Raw genomic sequence first — 23,285 nt, 5'->3', positions numbered from 1 at the left:
CATTGTTTGTATTTTTATAGATACAAACTTTGGAACTTCTTTGGAAACTTGGTAGATTATAAATAAAGGAATAAATAAGCAAGGTGAAGTTTAGTGGCCATATTGTATTTAGCATTCTGAAGACAGGAGTGGTCAAAGGTAGAGGCAAACCAAAACAAAACAAATTTTGATAAACATGGTTATGGTCAGAACTTGGAATAGCAAGAAAAGAGAATGTTTAATTAAAATATAACTCTCAAATGACGATTCACCCCTTACCTTCTCTGCTGATGGTAAAGTAGTTTGGCTGACTTTGTCCCATCAACGCCAAACCAAACCAAACAAAATCTAGGTGAAGGCAAGCATCAGGGCTCCAACTCCTGCTGTGAGGAGCAAGCTCTGGGGCCCCGCAGGGCGGGAGGGTGAAAGAAATGCTGGAAGCGGGGTGGGGGAAGGTGAACTGTGTCCCTCCATGGAAGTAGGGACGTCACTGGGAACAAAGGCTCTGGAAAGTCGACAGCAACGGATACAGAAACGTGAAGGTTACCCTGGACGGGGCTTTGTGTCCATCGCACCCCAGACACCCCCTTTGCTCACTCAATTCCTCCCCTCCAGGCTAAAGTTGCTTTCTGTCGTCAATGTCCATTCTTTCCCCGGGAACCTCTCCCCCACGTCCCGCAGAGCCCACGCTCTTCCCGCTCTAGGATTATCTCGCCCTCCTCCTTTTCCTTCTGCCTCTGGCCCCCTTTTCTCCTCTCTCGGCGTCTGCCTCCTCCTCCCTTTCTTTCCGGTAAGCCCCTCGCTTTCCTTCCCACCGAACCCCGACTTCGGGGACCAAGTCAGGGGTCGGGGCCGCAGGTGGATCCGCTGGAAGGGCCGGACAGGGTGAGAGTTGGCAGGGCGCGGACCCGACGGGACGGAACGGGACGGGACGGGGCGCTCCCTGCAGGCCGCCTGGGGCGGGGAGAGCGGGTCCTGCCCCTCCCGGGCGGGCGCGCGGCCGGCCCGAGGGGCGGTCCCTGGGCTCCCGCTCGCCGCCGCCGCTCCTCGTTCTGCTCCTCACTCCCCAGCGGCTGGAGACCCGTACCGGCGGGCAGGAGGCGCCCGAGGATGTGTTGCTGGCCGCTGCTCCTGCTGTGGGGTTGCTCCCCGGGTGACGGCGGGGGTCTCGGGCCGGACCTACCCGCACCGGACCCTCCTGGACTCGGAGGGCAAGTATTGGCTGGACTGGAGCCAGAGGGGCAGCCAGATCGCCTTCCGCCTCCAGGTGCGCACTGCAGGCTACGTGGGCTTCGGCTTCTCGCCCACCGGGGCCATGGCGTCCGCCGACATCGTCGTGGGCGGGGTGGCCCACGGGCGGCCCTACCTCCAGGTAAGCGCGTCTCCTCCCGGAGCTCCCCCGGCGGAGCCCGGTCCCGTCCGGACCCCAGCGAGGGCGCAGGTGCGGAGCGTCCCCGGGACCCGCAGCTCCCTCTCACCCGGCGCAGCCCGGCGCCCCGAGACACGCTCACTCTCACCTCCGCGGGCAGCGCCTGCGCTCCCGGACCCCAAAAAGGCGCGCGGTAGGGGAACCGAGCCCGGGTGACCCCAGGCAGGTTTCCTTCTTTGAACACTTTCCTGTGCACCCCACTTAATAGAGGCCCCCCGCCCCCAGTCTACACACCTGCAACACACCCCCCTTCATCCCTGATGGGAAGGGAGAGTGACCTAGGCTTTGGCTTTGGGGACCTACCGGGACAGCTCTCAGAGGAGGGAGGGGACAGAGCGCTTTAGCACTCGCGGACTTGCTGTCTAGGAGTAGAAATCTCAGAACTTTCCAAATTGTGGCTATTTTGGAGCCCCCAGGCGCGGGGCTGATGTCAGCTACACCATTCTCTAGAAGAACGAAGGGTCCCTAAGAATCGCTTAGGGACTTTACTATTCCGAGATCTGTTCAGGAAACCACATTTAGAGACCAAAATCGAAGGTCCCCAGGCAAAATAGCCTATGAAGTGGCAAAACTTTGGCTTAGTTTAATAACCAACAAAGTCAATTTGACCGCTGCTGATTGCTTTGAAGGAGCCTAAGTAACCACCTTGCCTGTTCATTGGTGCCTTATTGAATAAAAAAAAAAAAAAAAAAAAAAAAGGAAGAAGAAGATTGTGAGATGACCAGAATGATTAGGTGGTTAGGTTTCCTGGACATCCTTGTTTGATCGTGACCAATGTTTGGACGACGGTGAATGTACACCCTTTGTTACTCATAAAAATTCATCCGAACATATTGCGCTTTGCTAAAAGTCTCTTGATCCAGATGAAAACTCCGAATTGTTCTGGCATTGCATTAAGGCTTTATAATAGTATTTAAATCAGTGTTCTCGGTGGATCTAGAATGCACTTCTTAGTAATTTTATCCCCAAGTTCTCAGTTAGATTTCCACACCTTTTCGACTGAGATATACCATCAAATTTGAACTCTGATTCTGGCACTGAGCTGTTAACTCTGGCAGGAAATAAAGTGACAAAAGTAAAAAGTTCAAAACCACTCTATTGTCTATTTTTTCATAAATTAATCGTTTCTTCCCCCAAATAAGTAACTTTACAACTCCAATAAAATAAAGTTTTATGAGGATTGCATTCTGCTGAAGTCATTGATGTATAAATATTCTCCTCCTGCAGCATCTCAGACATTAACTTTATGAACCAAGTATTTGACCACAAACGCAGGCCTCACTAGGGGAATGACTTACTCTCCTGTGATATAAAGTAGACAATACCTTATATAAATACCTATTTAACATTTTCTTAAAAAAGAAATTTTTACTGTTTGTTTAGGGCGAGGAGTATAGTATGCCCCTTAACTCTCCTTGCATATTCTACAAAAGGGAGCGTAACTCTTATTATACTAATATTATAAAATGGGACACACTTTGAACATTAACTCCGTATTATTTTCCCCCAAAGAGTAGCATTTCTAGAAAGCCCACCCAATTGTATGTCAAATGAAAGGTCGCGGGTAGAATTCTGATTCAACGTGCCATAATAGGCCCACTACAAAGATGAACTTGGTTAAACTCAGTGTTTTCACCCTGTTGGTGGTTCTTCATAAAAATTGCATAGGACTTAGTTAAGTACTCTTTAGATTGATTTTCAAACATAGACATTTTCTTAAAGTAATTAGTGAATACACATCACTATGAGATAAATTATGACTGGCTGCATTCTCAATACATTTAATGAGCAATAAATAGGATTTCACCTCCATTTTATTACTAAGGAAATAACATTGTTTTACATGTAAAGGATGATCATTTTCTTATTTGACTGACATATTTTACCATTCCATTTCCCTAAACATTCTACTCATTTTAGGACATATAAAATGCATTAAAATTATGCTATTCGATTGAATGGAAAGGCAGTTTACTTAAAATCTGTTTAATAAGATGAAATACACCAAATACTATAAATGAAATAAATGTATCAATTTCAGTTTTATTATTCAGGCAGAATGATTCCATTCTCCAATGCTTGAAATTCAATCTCCTCTCTAGAAACTATTTAAGATTCTTCATACACTAGTGTGAGAAGGGTATTTTCAGCAACTATACCAAAAAGTGAATAGGATTCTCTCTCTCTCTCTCTCTTTTTTTTTTTTTTGAGACGGAGTCTCGCTCTGTTGCACACCCGGTCTGGAGTGCAGTGGTGCGATCTCGGCTCACTGCAACCTCCACCTCCCAGGTTCAAGCAATTCTCGTGCCTCAGCCACCCAAGTAGCTGGGATTACAGGCGTCCGCCACCACGCCAGGCTAATTTTTGTATTTTAGTAGAGACGGGGTTTCACCATGTTGGCCAGGCTGGTCTCAAACTCTTGACCTCAGGTGATCCACCCGCCTCGGCCTTGCAAAGTGCTGGGATTACAGGTGTGAGCCACCGTGCCTGGCCATAAATAGGATTCTTAAATGTAGCATATTTGATTCTACTGTAGACTTTATGTTTTATGCAATTTTGCTCCCAGTGAGAACAACATTTATATAGAAAAATGACACAAAAAACACTGGCTTCTGGGGCATCAATATATGCACAGCAGCCACTAAGAGCTGGACATTTACATCAGGGTGTATGATAACAACGTAAGTTGCTATCCTAGTCACCTCATCATGTGACTTTTTTACATATATTTTATTTTATCCTTTTAAATTTAATTTTAAACTAAAACTTTAGTTTTTAAAAATTATTCTGACTTTTATTTTCTAATTATATTAAACTCTTCTTTTCAAAAGGGTGTTAACTCCTTGAGAACTATGTAAGTGTAAATTTTTATCAATCAGGTAGAGAATCATTGTCTTAATAGAGGTCACAGGCCCAATTGTCTATAGATGTCAGGAAATAAATCTAAGAGTGACTGGGGGCCATTATCTTAAGTGAAACAAGCTAGATGCATGTTCTTGCTTATAAGTGGGAGATAAATAATGTGTACACAAGGATGTGGAGTGTGGAATGATAGACAATAGAGACTCAAAAGCGTGAAGGAGTGGGAAGATGTGGAGGAATAGAAATTACTATTTGGTACAATGTATGTTATTTGGGTTATGGATACACTAAAAGCCCTGACTTCACCACTATGCAATCTCCGTGTGTAAAGACTCTGTACTTGTAAGCCATGCATTGATACAAATTAAAAAATGAGAAAAAGAAAAGAGTGATGAGAGCTTGAATGGAACAGGCAGGATGTAATGCAACCGAGAGGAGATGGCACCGAGGGAACCGGGGGTTTTGTGAGAGAATTACTGTTAAAAGGGAATGTAAATCCAGTATTGCCAGATCTTCTGTTTGTTCTTTTTTTTGAGAGAAGACAAAAATTTAGATTCTCTCTACTCTTTCTTTCTCTCTCTCTCTCTCTCTGTGTGTGTTTATATAAAAATCTTCTAATTACTAAATACTGGCAGCAATTCAACCATCATATAGTGTACGTGCACACACACACACACACACAATTTCAGCTGGGATATATCTCATAGACAGCCTAATCTGGGACTCCGAGAGAAAGTCTAATATTAGTAAAGAATCAACCCAAGTAATGAAAATTCATGAAAGGCAGAGAGGCGAATCCCATTTCTTTTTAGGCCAGTTCTATTCTGTGCCAGGAAATGGGTACAGTATTGGGGGCCTTGCCCATTGTTTTGGCTGTCTGTTCTTGTGTAACAAACCATCTCCATACAGAGTAGCTTAACACAATGACAAATTTCTTTTGCTCACAAGTCCGAAATTTGGTGGGGACAACTCCAAGGTGGGTGGTTGGAAGAATATGAAGCCTTGTTTCCTTGAAGTTATGGCTGGCAGTTGATGTTGGCTCTGGGCAGGGACCTTGCCTGATGCTGTGGTAGGATCATAGCCTCTCTGTGTGGCTGCTTGACTTTGTCACAGCATAGTGGCAGGTCCCAAGTGGGAACCAAGAGGCCAGGTGGAAACTGTATAGCCTTCTATGACTTCGTCTTTCGCTGTGGTCACAAGCCCACTAGATTCAAGAGGGGATGTAGACTCTATCTGAACATCACGTTGGAAGACAGTCACATGGGAAATCAGCAGTGAAGCCCCAAGTCTTGGACTTTCGATGTTGGGAGAGACTTTTTATTACTGATTCAATCTCATTACTCATCATTGGTCTATTCAGGTTTTTTAGTTCTTCTTGATTCAGTCTTGGTAGGTTGTATGGGAGTCAAGGAATTTATCTGTTTCCTCTAGGTTTTCTAGTTTGTGAGTGTATAGTTGTTCATAATAGTCCCTGATAATCTGTTGCATTTCTTTGGTATCAGTTATACTTGTCTATTTTTTCATTTTTGATTTGATTTGGGTATTCTTTCTTTTTTTCTTGGTTATTCTAGCAAGTTATCAAGTTGGTTAATCTTTTAACAAACTTGTTGATCCTTTGTATGTTTTTGTCTCTGTTTTGTTTAGTTTTGCTCTGATCTTTATTATTTATTTTCTCCTACTAATTTTGGGTGTGATTTTTCTTGTTCTTCTAGTTTTTTTAGGTGAATTATTAGATTGTTTATTTGAAATCTTTCTACTTGTTGATGTGAGTGTTTGTTACTATAAACTTTCCTCTTAGCACTGCTTTTACTGCACCCTATAGGTTTTGATATGTTATGTTTCCATTTTATTTGTTTTAAGAATTTTTTTGATTTCCTCTTTAATTTCTTTCTTGACCCAATGGTCATTCAGTAGTATGTTGTTTAATTTTCATGTATTTGCACAGTTTCCAAAGTTCCTCTTGTTATTGGTTCCCCGTTTTATTTCATTGTAGTCTGAGAAGATACTTGATATGATTTTGACTTTTTAAAATTTATTGAGACTTGTTTTGTGTCCTAACATATGGGCTGTCCTAAGGAATGTTGCATGTGCTGATGAGAGGAATGTATATTCTGTAGCTGTTGGATGAAATGTTCTGTAAATGTCTGTTAGGTCCATTTAGTCTAATGTGCAATGTAAATCCAATGTTTCTTTGTTAATTTTCTGTTTAGATGACCTGTCTAATGCTGAGAGTGGGCTCTTAAAGTTCCTAACTATTACTGTATTGGAGTCTATCACTTCCTTTAGATCTAATAATAATTGCTTTATAGATCTGGATGTTTTGGTGTTGAGTGCATATATATTTAGAATTGTTGTATTTCTAAATATGCATGCAGCTCTTGCTGAGTTGATCCCTTTATCATTACATGATGACTTTCTTTGTCACTTTTTAGTGTTTTTTACTTAAGGTATGTTTTACCTGATATGAGCATAGCCACTCTTGCTCACTTTTGATTTTTGTTTGCATGGAAGTTCTTTTTCCATCCTTTAATTTCAGTTAGTATGTGGCTTTACAGGTGAGATGAGTATGGAAAGCAGTGTATAGTCAGGTCATGATTTTTAATCCATTCAGCCAGTCTGTATTTTTAAGTGAAAGTTTTAATTTGTTCACATTCCGGATTATTATTGATATGTGAGAGCTTATTCCTCGTATTTTATTAATTGATTTCTAGTTGTTTTGTGTATCTTCTGTTCCTTTCTTACTCGCTTATTTTTCATTATTGTGGTTTTGTGATTTTTCTATAGTGGTAACATTCTAGTCTTTTCCTTCTTTGTATGTTTGCTCTAGTAGTTTTTATATTTCATGTGTTTTAATGATATTAGATATTGTTCTTTCACTTTTGGGTGTAGGACTCCCTTGGCATTTCTTGTAGATCTGGTCTAGTGGTGATAAACTCCCTCAGCTTTAGCTTGTCTGGGAAAGACTTCATTTCTCTTTCATTTTATGAAGAATAACTTTTCTGGGTATGGTATACTTGGCTGGCAGTTGTTTTTTTTTTTTTTTTTTTCTTTTCAACATCTTGAATATATCAGCCCTTTATTTCCTAGTCTATAAGGTTTCTGCTATTAGTCTAGTCTGATAGGGATAGCTTTATAAATGACTTGATGCTTTTCTCTTGCTTTTTTGAGTTTTCTCTGTGTTTTTGACTTCTGATATTTTGACTATAATGTGCTGGAAGAAGAACTTTTTGAATTGCATCTATTTGGAGACCTTTGAGCCTCTTGTTTCTGGATGTCTAAAGTTTTTTGCAAGACTTGGAAAGTTTTTATCTATTGTTTTGTTAAATAGGTTTTCTAACTCCTTCATTTTCTCTTCACCTTCTCAGATCCTAAATTCAAATACTTGGTCACTTTATGATGTCATAAATGATGGACACATATGGTCACATACGATGACACAGGCTTTGCTCCTTCTTTTTTTATCCTTTTTATTTATTTTTGTCTGAGTTATTTCAAAATACCTGTCTTCAAGTTCTGAGATTCTTTCTTTTGCTTCATCTAATCTATTGTTGAAGCTTTAGAATGTGTTTTGTATTTAATTCAATGAATTCTTCCATTGTAGAATTTGTTGGTTCTTTTTTTATGACATCTACCTCTTTGGTAAATTTCTCATTTATTTACTGAATTGGTTTTCTGGTTTCTTTGCATTATTTTTCAGTATTCTGTTGTGTCTCACTGAGCTTCTTTAAAATCAATATTTTGAATTCTTTTTTGGGGAGTATTTCTTAAATTTCTTTTTGATGAGAATCTGTTGCTGGATAATTATAGTGTGCCTTTGGAGATATCATATTTCCTTATTTTTTCATGTTTCTTGTGTCCTTACATTTATCATTTGTGCATCTGATATAACGGTCGCTCCAATTTTTTGAATTTGCTTTCATAGGGGATGACATTTTTTAAAGATTTATCTATGGTGTTGGCTGGGTAGGGCACTTTGGCCTTGACTCTAGGTGTGGGTGGTTGTATAGTCTCTGTGTAATTTTTCCAGCTGTAAACAGTGTCAGTGGTGTCTGTGATTTCCTCAGTGGTTTAGGGTGTGATTATTAGTGGAGGTTGTGGTGAAGTTTTGCTGGGAACTAGGACATTAGGTGGGCCAGTCTTTGGGCCTCAGTGGTGGCAGCAGTGGGTTGAGCATTAGCCTCTCTAGGTGTTGGGAATATCAGGGTGGGTCAGGAGGGTGGGCAGGTTATCATGCTCCTGGGTAGCAGGTATGCTGTGGCAATGGCAGTAGCTGTGGTGGGACAACTTTCTGGAACCCACATCGTCAGTGCTGGTTTGGTGATGTCCATGATGAACTGGGCGAGCTGGTCCTCAGTCCTGCAGATGGCACATGAAAATGTACAGCTGCCTTTTTGTTGGGGTGGCAAGGTCACTTCCAGTGGTTCCTGCCTCAGCCCAACAGTGGTGTCTGTGAGTGATGAGTGTCAGTTGGGCTCCAGGGATATGGAGGTGCAGGGTCTCTTGGGCCCCCAGGCAGGACACATTGTGTCTGGGGCAGGGCTTTCATAATGGCACTGTGCTGCAGCTGCTTAGGACTTGGGAGTTTGTAGGACTCAGCATGAACTCCCTCTCTAGAGCAATGCCATCGTGTGATCTTCAGGCAGTTCTCTGTGAGTCGTAGGGCCCATGAGAGTCCAGGGGCTCTCCTGTGGCTAGCATTGTAGAATTCTGTGGCAGGAATGTGGACCACTTGGTGTCTCTCACTTACCCTTTCCTCACATTAAGGAGCCTCTCCAGGCTCCCAGCTGATCCCAGCCAAGCTGGCTTCCTTGCTTCCTTCTTCTTCCTTGTTTTCAGTGCTTCCCATCACTTCTCTGTTGAATTCCAGTATTCTGTCTCAGATGATCTATTCAAAATGTGATTATCTAATTGCTATTTTAGCTCATCTCCCTGGAAAAGGTGAGTACCGGATGCATTTAGTCAGCCATCTTGAAGCTTCCCTACTACCACTTTTTAGTACCTGTCTACAGGCATCCATTCTATCTTGGCGCTACTGAAATTGGAGGCAGTCTTCACTTATTCTCCTTTCCTTTCCCACCCCCTTCTCTCTCTGACACACACACACACACACACACACACACACTCCACTCACAAGGAGTTGGAAGCAGTTGATAATTTTTCAACTGTCCTACTATTCCATACCCTCTCCATCCTAGAAGAAGACTTTTGAAATTCAGCAGCCATATATTTTTCAGTAGTTGGCAATCACTAATTCAGGGTTAGATCCAATGAGACTACCTCCAGAGGGCAGTGTGACATTTACCTGCGGACTTGTGGAGTTAAGAAATCAGATTTTACTTAAGGCCACAGGCCCTTTAAAACTATATCCAGGGACCTGGCATATGGAAATTTGCACTGCCCATTTTAATCTTTCTGACTCCTTCTGGAGATATTTCTGCAAAGAGGATATTAACAGGTATGATCAAAATGGGAAAGAAAGAGAGAAATGTGGTTGTAAAGTGAAGCCTATCTCAGCATAATCTATTGGATAAGTTGTTCTGGAGCAGCTCATGCTTGTGGAAACGTTTCCCTTGAATGCTGCCAAGGTCAGTTTCTATACCGTCTTTCACAGAAGTGCCGGGGTGAGATGGGAAGCCATCTCCTTTTGCACTGGCTTTTCAGAACCTCACTATTTTGTCTTAGTGAATCAGCTCAACTCTCATTGCCCTGAAGGATTCATGTCCTTTCCTTGTTGTTTGCCCCTTTTTGACACAGAGCAACTCTACCCCCACCCGAATCATTTAGCAACTGTGAGTGCCCATTTGAGGCAAGTAATGCAGCTGATGAATGCTGAGTTTGTGTGAATTAGAGAAGAGAGCTACGTTGTTGAATATGCCTGTTGAATTTGCACAAAAATTGATTCACCCTTCTTATGAGGGTATAAAGTGCCGGTGAATGGAGGCTGAAACATATGTTACCATTTCTTACAACCTTGCTTGCTTGTCTCAAAAACTGAGGCCTTCTGTGATGCGAAGTATCTTCAGCAGCAGGGTAATTGCTGCTGGGCCACTTGCTGAGGAAGTGCTTGGAACTGATTTGAAATCACAGAAAACAGCCAGCATTCTTTGTGGTTAATGATGTGCTTCTTTTAAGCACACCCCAGCCAACGGCAACAAAGAAATGTTTGGAAAGCAAATTGAAAGGCTGTAAGGGACAGATGAAGAGAGTGTGCAACCCTGACGCAGCTCAGCTGGTGCTTTGTTAAGAGATATTTATAAGTCTTCGGATTATGGCCCCCGATTTCCAGACAACGAAGGGACCTCTCCAAGCGTCATGCTTTGTGCATTAGTAATAAGGACACATGCTCCAGAGTAATGCTGGAACACAGGATGATGCTCTTCAGCTGTATGCTTCTCACTGGCAGAGCAGATGATTTCATAATTAGCCCGAGGAAACAGGCAGACCTAACCACCAAGGAAACAATGCACCTGAATTGACAAACAAAGTTCAAGGCTTTAGGCAACCGATGGCATATTTCTGGAGTGTTGGAAGGAGAGGCAAGAGTCTACTTCAAAGAAACTGAATGGTAGTTTATTGATTTTTCATTTGTAATAGAGCTCTATTAAAATAAAGTTACTGGTGAAAGGGATGAATTTATTACACATTGTCATGTTTCTGGAAGTATTTGATCCATATATAATAAAAACAACTGCATATGGATGACTCATAATGCTTTTCATTGTAACTTAAAAAAACAACTGGTAAATAACTTTTAAACAGGAAAAACATTTCTCCAGGAAGCTTCTTCTAAATCTATTTCTTTTAACTTGTTAAATTTCAGTAGGGAAAAAAGCTGTTCATAAGGACACCATATATCATACACACAAAATGTCTGCAAAATAATTTCAAATGGATAATTTTTATTAACTGTAAGCTAGGGATTATATATCTGAATATCATACGAGTAATGTATGGATCACATTTAATTTATTATGAAGGTCTGTCTTATTTATCTAATTTAGCCAAACATTGTGAGAAAATCTTGACACCATTCCTGCTTTTATGAGCTAAATATTGATGTTTTGTGTATTTACTTGCTGCCTCTTAAGAGCTCATACTTTGGTAGATTGCCCTCAAACCTCCTACTGTTCCTTGCCTCTCCCCTCAATGTTTCAGGTGAGAAAACCAAACCTTAGGTAACTGTTAAATGGCTTACTAGGGCCATACAGATCAGCAGCCTGGATTTATTCCTCTGAGGCCCAATTTGGTGGTCTTCTCCTGAAAGCAAACTGTAACTTACATAAAAACATATGTTAATTTTCCTCCTAAATAGTGAAAGAACATGTATAATCAGATACATTTTAAACAAATTCATAAAATGAAATCATGGCATTTCTCTTAATGCTTTTATTCCACTATAAATGGCACACTTACACATTTCCATAATGTGATGTTTATGATTTCATTCATCATATGCCATACCTTGTGATAAGTCCTTATAGTGTGTCCTCATGCAATTCTCATGATAGTCCTGTGAGGTCAATATCCTATTACTCTCATTTCGTAGGTGTATAAACCTGGGGCTCCACGTCACACAGCATGGAAATCGTCTGTGGCTATCGTATGACTGTTTCAGGAAGATACTCAGAATGTTGGAATGTTCATTTACTGAATATTTATTGAACACTTCTAGATGCTGGGGACATGATATTGAATGAGATAAAACCATTGGTATCAAGGAGCCCATATTGTGGTGGGGGGGTGGCAGCAGTAAACAAATAAATAAGCAAGAGAAACATCAGAAAGTGCTAAGTGCTGTGCAGATAATTAAAATGGAGTGACGTGATAAGCAGTGTGTCTGTGTGGCTATTTGAGATTAGGGTGCTGATACTCAAAACATGAAAGAAAACAAGTGTCCCAAGTTTTGAAGATTGTCTTTCAACGTTAACCATAGTGTGTACAATTCAAAGCATTATGTACTATGAAGAAGATTATCTGGCATGGGCATCAAAGAACTCAGTAGACCTTGAATACAGGAAGCTACCTACCTGAGAAAAATATAATTAATGTTTTTTCAAATGTGTCTGAACCGCATGAGCTCTCTTTTCTATTTCTGTGGGATTGTTACACAGATGTTTAGTAAGCTCAACTAGAGTCTTTCAAGCTTTGATCTAGAGACTTGGTGATTTTATAGAAGTTTCTTTCTTAGTACTAGGCGTGGATGTATTTCTCTTATGTTCTATATTCTTTCTCATCTTCAATAATATTAGAGAGCTAAAGGCCTTTGAGAAGATAGATCAACAAAAAATGTATATCTGGGGAAGATTTCCATCTTTCATGCAATTTTAAACTAAAACTTTGAAATCTCAAATTTCTTAGGAAAAACTAAATTTCTGCCTTTTTTTCCCTATGAAGTTTACACATTGAAATCTCACTTATAAAAAGAAACTCATGATAGATGTAACCAGGTAGACACTAGGCCTCCTGGTACTTGGGAGACCCAGATCCTTTTGGATAGGGCCAAGATGAGTTCATGCTATGGCAGACTGCAGTCCAGTCATGAGCAGTCAGAGTTAATAGAGAAATGAGAACTGGGAAAGATACTTTCTATTCCTATGTCAAAATTTCAAGCTCATCTGCACATTAGAATCACTTGGAGATGTTTTAATAATTCCAGTGCCCAGGCAACCCCGTCCCCCACCAGTCAAAGCACAATCCTTGGGAGGTGGACACAGGCATTAATATATTTTTCAAGTTTCTCCTTTGATTCCAGTGTGGGGCAAGTACAGTAACTACTGACCTTATGTGGTTAGGTTCTTTGGTGGGAATCAGGCAACTCAACCTGCAGAAGCATGGAAAATTCCAGGCATAGGACATGGGGATACAAAGCAAGATTCCCATACATAGCCATTCAGAGTGACCATCTGATGTTTTAAGCAAGGGCTAGCATGTGCTTGCACATTTAAGATTATTTTTTAAGATAGGAAAATAAGCTGGGTTTTCCTGACATGGAAACTCTTCTAGGATAAGCTTAATGGGTAAGTATTTTCACTAATTTATATAGTGAAGGCTGGGCACAGTGACTCACACTTACAATCCCAGCTACTCGGGAGGTTGAGGCAAGAGGATCACTTGAAGCCAGGAGTTTGAGGCTGTAGTGAGCTGTGATTGCACCACTGCACTCCAGCCTGGGCAACAGAGCAAGACTCTGTCCCCCAAATAATAATAATAATAATTTATGGACTGAGACAACAATTGTTGAACTGAGGGTAGAGGTGTGTTTCAAAATTTTCTGAACTAGGAGGCTTTCTTTCATCCTCATAACCCTCTCCCATTCCTACACACCTTTTGTCAACCGGTACCAGCTGCTCTATTTCTAAGCAACACTAATAACTGCACACACAGAGTTTAAAATTTAACAGTTGTGTGTGGTCACAGGGTGTCAAAGCAATGTTACTTCATTTCATTAGTAAATGAAAGTCCTAGGTAATTCTAGGCTTGTATTTAAGCCAAGAGAAGTATTCTTCTCCAAAATCTTTTATTAGAATTAACAGTAACAAAATGGACCCCTTTTATTCTGAAAATTCTCCAGCGTCTTTCTAGTTATGTAAATAGATACCCCTTCACTTTCCTTTTCATTCTCCAATTCACTAATAAGCAGTGCAATGCCCTCAAGCTATAGTTGCAGAGGGAGGAGGAGGAAGAGTAACAGCAGTGGTGGATAATTAGTATCTTATTAGAGTATGGAAGGAACATTTGCAAGTTGATGACTATGTCAATGCTGCCAAATCTTCTAGAGGTACCAGGAATAATTCCATGTGGTTGGCAGGTATTCAAGAAATATCTGCTGAGAAGTGAAGAGCAGGAAATCTTCTAGACTGGGTGTGAATCCCTGCACTGCTTGCTACTTATTCATTGTATGGCCCTTGGCAAACTCCTTAACCTAAGTGACAGTTTCTTTCTGTGAAGAAGGGAGATCATATTTAATGCATGGGCTTTCATGAGGATTAAATGAAATAGGCATGTAAAACTCTTAGTAGAGTGTGTGACACACTGAAAGTATTTAATAAATACAAGATATTGTAATGAATCAATTGCTTAGCGTAATGAGAGGATGGTCAGAAAGACCAGATGAAGACAAATATTCCAGCTTTTGAACTTAGGGAAAAGGTCTGCACTGAATGTATAGGTAGGAGAGATTATAGTAATTTTGGAAAAAACTTCGAAGTGAAACTTGAAGTAATTGGTTTGTGAACACCTTGTAATCATTAATGACCAGAGACCGGCATGGTTTCAGTACACACAGATTATACAAGACTACATTTTATTTTGCATTTGATTTGCTGGACCTGTAGATTAGGGTATTAAATATAGGTGCGTCTGAGTGACAGTAAGGTATTTTGCAGGGTTTCTCACTATGTCCTTATAGAGGATGCACTAATAAAGTTGAGTTAATTGTAATCATTAATATTTTAAACCCATACCCCAAACTCTGTTTTTTTTTTTTTTTTTTGGATGGAGTTTCACTTTTTTGCCAGGCTGGAGTGTAGTGGCACAATCTCGGCTCACTGCAACCTCCAATTCCCAGGTTAAAATGATTCTCCTGCTTCAGCCTCCAGAGTAGCTAGGATTACAGGCGTGCACCACCAAACCTGGCTAATTTTTATATTTTTAGTAGAGATGGAGTTTCACCATGTTGGCCAGGCTGGTCTCAAACTTCTTACCTCAAGTGATCCACCTGCCTCGGCGGCCTCTCCAAGTGGTGGAATTACAGGCGTAAGCTACTGTGCCCCGCCCCAAACTCATTATTAATAGACTGGCTACATTAGATTACATAATGAGGACTTAAAAGATAGTGATATTCTAAAATAATAAAAGGAAACTAAAAGTTAAAAATTCATTGGGAATACACGTAAAGTTAAACAACTCTGTTAAAAAATGATCCATGCATGTACACAGTATAAAATTGTACTTAACTGGAATTCATATGAAAAAGCTCTAAGTATTAGCTCATATTGTATTAGCTCAATACAATGTGGCTGCCAAACTGATAAATGCAATATTAGCCTAAAATTCTACTGTTCATATCAAGGGAAGTAATATTGACATAGCACCCTATCTTAGGCTGACCACACCAGAGGACTCCTTCTGGAAACAGCTTTTAATGGACATGTGGGTAAACTGGAGCATATCAAAGAATTACAAGGATGGTTGAAACCTTGGGAAATCTGAGTACCTGAGGAATGAAAAACAGCTGGCAATATTTTGCCTGGAGAAAGAACAATGAGAAAGACATGGTCATTGTCTTTGGAGTAGTAGTGGACAGTCTTGCTCAGGAAAGGTGGATTAGTTCCTACTTATTAGGCCCTAGAAGAAAGAAGACCCAATAAATATAATTAAAGAGTAGAAGAATTTAGCTTACTATAGGGAATAAATTTCTGACAACCAGAGATATTAAAATTGAGTGGGTTGCCTTGTAAGGTTGTGAGATCATGAGCGTTGTCACTGGAAGTATTAAATACTATGTGATGATTTCTTGAAACATTTTTGAGACAAATTCTCCTTTGGTGGGAGCTGGAATTAGGTTTCCTTCAGCCTATCTTCCAACTTATGTGTGATGCTAAAATTACTTTGCCTTTACGCTTTCAGGTTATTCAAGAAATGAATGGAGGGGAAGCCATTAACAACTATAAAACTGTCTATATTGTTTTTTCACCTGCCTCAAGAAGTTCGCCTGGTCTCTGGATAGACATACATTGAATCACTACAAAGGTTATGAGAGTATTTCATCTCTTTTCCTGTTTTTAATTTCAGTATATTGTTGGGCGCATTGGCTCATGCCTGTAATCCCAGCACTTTGGGAGGCCAAGGCAGGCAGATCACTTGAGGTCAGGAGTTCCAGAGTTTGAGACCAGCCTGGCCAACATGGTGAAACGCTGCCTCTACTAATAATACAAAAATTAGCCAGGCGTGGTGGCGGGCACCGGTAATCCCAGTTACTTGGGAGGCTGAGGTACGAGAATCGCTTGAACTCAGGAGGCGGAGATTGCAGGGAGCCATGATCGTGTCACTGAACTTCAGCCTGGGCGATAGAGTGAAACTGTGTCTCAAATAATAATTAATAATAATAATAATTTCAGTATATTTGGAGTTCTCTATAGTTGTTATATATAAGTTTTGAAATCTGAAAAAATAATTAAAAGAGGGAAAAGAATGTTTTCTGACTGGTATATACTCAAAAGAAGGTGGAGGGCTTCAAAAGCGAAGCTGAATGTGAAGTTTCCGAGGTCCTGAGCCCCTCCCCAGTGGTGCATTACTTTGACCTAAGAACAGTCTACATGTTCTCTGCCTCCTGGCCTTCCCTCTAGGTAGGCATCTGAAACTTGACCTGACTTAACTCCAACCTGTTTCCTTCCCAGGCTTCCCCATCTCACAAACGGCACTTCTTGTTAGCTTTAGCTCCAGTCAAAAATTAGGAGCCATCCTTCTTTCTGCTCCTTCCTTCACCCAATATATAAAACCCATCTTCAAGTTCTATTGACTCTTCCTCGAAACTAAATCTAACACCTGCCTACCTCTCTCCAGTGATACTACCACTCAAGCTTGAACCTGCAGGACCACTGCCAGGCTCCTAAGTGTCTTCCAACCACCACTCCTATTCCTTCTTCTCCTCATTCTTCACATGGAAGCCACAGAAATATAGAGCTACAGATATAGATATACATTATGCCACTTGCTGGTTTTAGTTCCCTACCATGGCATGTAAGTTATCACAATGTCTGGGTCCTCAGCTGATCTCTGCTAACCTCAGGGACCTCTTTGGGCACTGTAATTCAGTCCCACTAGCTTTTATTTGCTTCATCACACTGGATAACCCAACCTCTTGTCCAGGCCCTTTTCAATAGCTACTCTCTCTTCCTGGAAACTACTTTCTCCATACATTGCATGGACGGTTCCTAATTGTGGTCTCAGCCTAAGTATCATCGCCTCAGTGGTGACTTTTCTGATCACTCACCCTGAAATAGCCTTCTGATCCGCCTGTTATCTCTGTTTTATTTTTCTGTAAGTATTTATCTAAACATTGTTGGATATTTTATTATTTAAATTTCTTCAGAAATTGTCTGCCCAACCCCCCACCCACAACTAAACTATAAGTTCCATTGTCTACTGTCCTGTATAGTCGTGTATCCTCAAGCCTACACAAGGTCTGAAGAATAGTCACTCAATAAAGTATATGCTGGGGAAAGAAAGGAGAGGGGAGAAGGAGGAAGAAAGGAAGAATGAAAGGGAGGGAGGGAGGGTTGAAGGAAGAAAGGACAGAAGAAAGGGAGGGAGGGAGGAAGGAAGGAAGAAGGAAGGAAGGAAGCAAGGAAGGAAGGAAGAAAGGAAGGGAGAGGAAGAAAGGGAGGGAAGGATAAAGGAAAGAACCAGTTTTAACTTCAAAGTTTATTTCTTGCAAAAAATAGACAAAACCCCTTTATTTTTTTTTTTTTTTTTTTTTTTTTTTGAAACAGAATCTCGCTCTGTCACCTAGGTTGGACTGCAGTGGCATGATCTCAGCTTATTGCAACCTCCACCTCCTGGGTTCAAGTGATTCTCCTGCCTCACCCCACCGAGGAGCTGGGATTATAGGTGCACACCACCACGACCAGCTAATTTTTGTATTTTTAGTAGAGATGGGGTTTCACTCTGTTGGCCAGGCTGGCCTCAAACTCCTGACCTCAGGTGATCCGCCCGCCTTGGCCTCCCAAAGTGCTGGGATTACAGGTGTGAGCCACTATGCCCGGCTGTCATCCAAATGTTTTAAAAATTAANTTTTTTGAAACAGAATCTCGCTCTGTCACCTAGGTTGGACTGCAGTGGCATGATCTCAGCTTATTGCAACCTCCACCTCCTGGGTTCAAGTGATTCTCCTGCCTCACCCCACCGAGGAGCTGGGATTATAGGTGCACACCACCACGACCAGCTAATTTTGTATTTTAGTAGAGATGGGGTTTCACTCTGTTGGCCAGGCTGGCCTCAAACTCCTGACCTCAGGTGATCCGCCCGCCTTGGCCTCCCAAAGTGCTGGGATTACAGGTGTGAGCCACTATGCCCGGCTGTCATCCAAATGTTTTAAAAATTAAGGTGATGGGATAGGATGAAGACAAAATAGCATCTTATTCGGATAGTGTAGTTTGAAATTGTTTTTCCACTGAAATATATTATTCCAAATGAAGAGTCAAAATTTTGATTTTATTCTGTATCTTTGATGATTCCATAATTACAGCAGTGTTACATTATCCTACGTGACAACTGAAATGAGACAGTTGGCATAGGAGAAAATTCAGGATGTTTGTTGTTAGGTGAACAACAACTTAAAGAGCAAACAAGTTGCTCAGGTGGGCGTCTTTCTCATTGGAACACTAGCTACAGGGTTCATATTTTGGCATTTTGGTAGGTATTTAACAGATCCCTTATTAGACACAGACAGTTTCAGCTTTATCTGAAGTGGTTTCTAAAAGGTAAGCACCTTCTATTTTGACATTCCACTTAAATTTCTAAGATTAGTGAAGAAATAACTTATTAAGATCAGCTTATATTGAACTCTGAAGATTGTGTTTATATAATTTGTTTATACAGCTCGATGATATTTTAGGATCAAAGATTCCCTTTAATACAAAATATTTATTATTATACTATCAATATTATTAAACCACCATAATACTTATCATAGAAATTAATATTATAAACAAATGTTTGAAGTAGTGAGGCTTTTGAGATTTAGAAAAAGAAAAACTACAAGCACCTGTTGAAGAAAATGATGATAGATGGTAACATTTTTCTCAAGAATCTCCCTGCAGCTGTGCTTATATTCAGTTTTCCAAGCTCAACCAAGGTCTATTCATATCTTTCATTACACCCGTAAGAGTTTTTACTTCCTCCTGTGTAACACTGCACCAGTCACAGATTTTATTTGAGAGAAAAATAGACTGACAATGAGTGAGAATCAATTTAACATCTGTGTCATTATGCTTTTAAACAAGAGGTCATAGCAAGGTTTTTTGGTATATGTTGTCTCAGTTTGGAAGTGAGAGCAAGTACTCATGCTATCATGCTAAATAATAGATGTCAACTTACCACCAGCTTCTGATGGCAATTTATGTTACTGTTGTTACACAGCATTTCAAAACCTCAAGTATATATTTCATACGGTTTGCAAAGCACAAAGTGTTCAAAAGAAAAAATATCTTGTGACAACATGTTTCAGGAGTAATAGTCTATGTATGGTACAACTGAAAATTAGCTTTATTATTGGAATTGAATTATTAACTCATATTTTCAGGTGTAACAAGTAATTTTTTATCTAAAAATGTATAAACAAGCTAAATACATAATCAATATAATAATCCGCAAAACAAAATCATACCTCAGTGATGATTCATATTGAAGCTGATCTAAATCAAAGTATTTGAATTAGAATATGATTGAGATCCACATAAAGCCATTTGTGTAGAATAACATTACCTCAAGTATATTTCGCTTTGCAGATAATTAATACTGTATAAATGTGAGAATGACTTGTGTATATCAGCTTTTATATTTACATTTTTTAAAAAGCTACATGTTTTTTTCTTAAATTCTTACAAAATTTATACAGAATCATGATTCTCTGAATCCTCTCCATTCTTCTTATCTACATAAAGCCTAATTTTAATGATTCTTAATTGGAGTGACTTTTGTCAATATTGTATATTTATGATACATATATATGATATGTTAAATACATGTATTATACAATTACATTTTTATAATGACTGTGATATCGGGCCACGATAATAAGAGTGCACAGTGATCAACATTTCTATTTTTATTTCTAAAATCCTGGACTATAAAGCACCGTAGGAAGATAGCTGAGGAATGGCCTTTACCATGAGGGCATAATAGGGCTGCATTTGATTCTATTCGCTAAATAAAATGAGGAGTGGGTGAGAATGTCATTTGGTTCTAATTCTAAAGGTGAAATCAGATGTAGTGAAAATGATCTAGGAAGTTTTCTTAAGTATCTCCTAAGTACTATGCAGTATGGTTTTGTGAATATCAACTTTTAAGTGACTTTACCCGTATTCGAACTCTTAATTGGTCAATGTTTTACTGTGTCCGTTTCATTCTCTAGTATTTCTCCTAGAGGATGATAGTAACACAATAACATATCCATTGATTATCCACTTGAATAACATTTATCCTTTTGTCAGACTGTCAGGAAACTTAAATTCATTTAACACTTGTTTTCAGCTTTAACCAATCTAAATCTGCTTAAAGACTGATGGTTTTATTGCTGACTGTTCTTCCAGTGACTTGCTTTCTTTTTCTCCTTCTATTTCCCTCTTTTCTTTTCTGCTTTTCATCCTCCAGGCAAGAATAGTTGAATGCTATGAAGTTTAGGATCCCAGTTTTTTGTTGTTGTTGCTGTTGTTGTTTTGCCTTTTTCTCTTCTTTTACTTCATTTAATTGTGCTTTTAAGTTTGGCCAATATGCCACTTCTTTTGTATAATATTGACAGCATTAAGGCTGTGTTTGATTACAGTCCATGTATTTTCTTAATATGGACAGAAGAAATAAGGTACTACTGGGGAATACTTTGGTCCCATTAAGTTCAACTATTTCTTACCACAAAGCCGTGAATATCAGATGATAGGTTCTTGTGTTTTATCTTTTACTTTCAAAATTATCTCCTTATTTAGATTTAACAGAAAGAAAAGCAGGATGCTCCTTTTCAAAGTATGTGCATGTATTTCTTGAGCATCTTCAACATGCCAGTCACTGTGTTGGGTACTGAGGATGTAAATTAACATCAGAATTCCTTCTGAAACATGACTTCTCCCTCTTAGATCTATTCTTTTTTCTTATTCACTTAAAATAGGTAGGGGATTATCTCCTTGTGTAAAAGGATTTCAAATAGTTGTTGCATGTATAAACTCTTTTTTCTGAATACTAGTGTCAGCTTCCTAAGATTCATGTGCATGTAGTGGCTAAAAGGTCACAATAACATTCCCAGATTTCAGTGCCAGATGTGTCTGTATGGCAGATCATGCAGACCCAAACTCATTCTAGCATCTGGTTAAACACATTCCATATCCGGTCTTAACCATGTGTAAATATAATTAAGAGCAAATGGGAAAATAATTTTCTTCCCCCCTTTTTTTTTGTTCCATTGACAGTGTAAATAAGTATTCTAAAGGCACAAATTTATAACTGAAATACTCAGATTAACTTTTTAATTCTAGGCAATTATCACATGGTTGAGAAGATAAGGCAATGCTTAGAATAGATTGCATGCTACATGGGAATGTAAATAGAGGAATAGGGATTCAGAGAGGGAATGATCACTTCTGGTTGGAATGATCAAGGAAAACTTCATAGGGGAAATAGAAGCATGAGCCTTAGCAGAAAAAAAGAGATTCAGTAGGTGGAGTTAGTGAAGAGTATATCTTAGTTGAATGAAGAGAGTGGGGGGGATAGGGAAGAAGAATGTGAACAAAAGCGAAGAGCTGGGAAAAGGCAGAGTAATTGAAGGGAGCAATTAGTGCAGGTCCTGCGGTGAGACTGATAATAGATAACCTGGAAAGCCAGGTTAGGCTCAATGTGAGGAAACCTGGACTCTAAATTACAGACTTTGTACTGTATACAGTTGAATAAAATGCAGTGACATGCTGAGAGTGATTTTTCAAGGAAGACTATGACAGAGTATGTAAATGTAGACTGTGGGAGATAGGAGAAGTCAAAATGAAATAGAAATAAAAAGTAGGTTCATTTTCAAAGGAAGACTTGATAGAAGCAGGGACTACGTGTGGAGATGTGAGTCACAGGAAAGAAGTTATAGAAAACTACAGGTCGGGCATGGTGGCTTACACCTGTGATCCCAGAATTTTGGGAGGCTGAGGCAGGCAGATCACTTGAGCTCAAGAGTTTGAGATCAGCCTGGGCAACATGGTGAAAACTCATCTCTACAAGAAATAAAATTGAACCTAGGAGGATGAGGCTGCAGTGAGCTGTGTTTCCACCACTGTACTCCAGCCTGGATGACAGAGTGAGATCCTGTCTCAAAAAAGAAAAAAAAAATAAAGACTACAGTTTTGAATTTAGATAGCTAGGAGAATGGCAGTATAATTAAAGAAATTCAGGAACACAAGTAAAATATGAATACAATTTTGGATCTATTGCATTTGAAATGACAATAAGACTTCCAAGTGAAAAAGACTTTTGAATATGTGATACTGAATAAAGGTAATGATTTGTAACTGTTGGAGCAGATGAGATTCCCAAATGGTGAAATATGAAGACAGAAATATAATTTTAAGGACAGAACTTTGAAGTCCTTAGTTAGGGGACGGGAGGTGAAAATAGAGCCAGGGAATAACAGAAATAAACTGTTCAAGTTGGACAATCACCTGTAGGGCTTTCCATGTGGAAAATGTGCCTTGCTTTGTTTCCCAGACTTGTTCCTAAACTTAGGGGGAAGAATTCAGTCTTTTATCATCAAGTATGTTAGCTGTGGGTTTTTTATAGGTGCCCTTTAAAGGACTGAAGAAGTGCCCTTCTATTGCTAGTTTACCGAGACATTCTGCAGTGAATGAATGTTATCAACTGTTTTTTTCCTGCATTTATTGGGTTCATCATATGGTTTTTCTTTTTTAGACTTTTGATGTGCTAAGTCGTATTGATTGATTTTCTAATGTTAAGACAATTCTGCACAATCATGCTGTATTATTCTTTTTTTATGTTGCTGGCTTCTATTTGCTAAGAAATATTTTATTTCTATTTTAAGGAAATACACATCTAGGTCCATGAGTAATAATGGTGTGTCATTTTTTTTGGTAGTATCTTTAATTTTGGTGACAAAGTAATGCTGGTATAAAAAAAAAGAATTAGGAACCCGGCAGGTGGAGGTTGCGGTAAACTGAGATCGTGCCAAGCTGAGATCATGCCGTTGCACTCCAGCACTCCAGACTGGTCAACAAGAGTGAAACTCTGTCTCAAAAAAAAAAAAAAAAAA

At 39.7% G+C, this 23,285-nt stretch overlaps 1 protein-coding gene across 1 annotated transcript in view; it reads left to right on the top strand.

Moving 5' to 3' along the window:
• The first annotated feature begins 451 nt into the window (after positions 1-451).
• The window catches only part of LOC108534333 (DBH-like monooxygenase protein 1), a 29,398-nt gene continuing 6,564 nt past the window's right edge, over positions 452-23,285 (top strand). Inside the window, exons 1-2 of the mRNA XM_017879642.1 lie at positions 452-521; positions 879-1,351. Of these exons, the coding sequence (XP_017735131.1) occupies positions 452-521; positions 879-1,351 (543 nt within the window). The remainder of the gene's footprint in view (positions 522-878; positions 1,352-23,285) is intronic.

This window comes from Rhinopithecus bieti, unplaced genomic scaffold, assembly GCF_001698545.2.
Source record: "Rhinopithecus bieti isolate Rb0 unplaced genomic scaffold, ASM169854v2 scaffold_10612, whole genome shotgun sequence".
NCBI lineage: Eukaryota > Metazoa > Chordata > Mammalia > Primates > Cercopithecidae > Rhinopithecus > Rhinopithecus bieti.
Note: the sequence above shows the minus strand (reverse complement) of the source record. Positions and strands in the feature narration are given on the sequence as shown.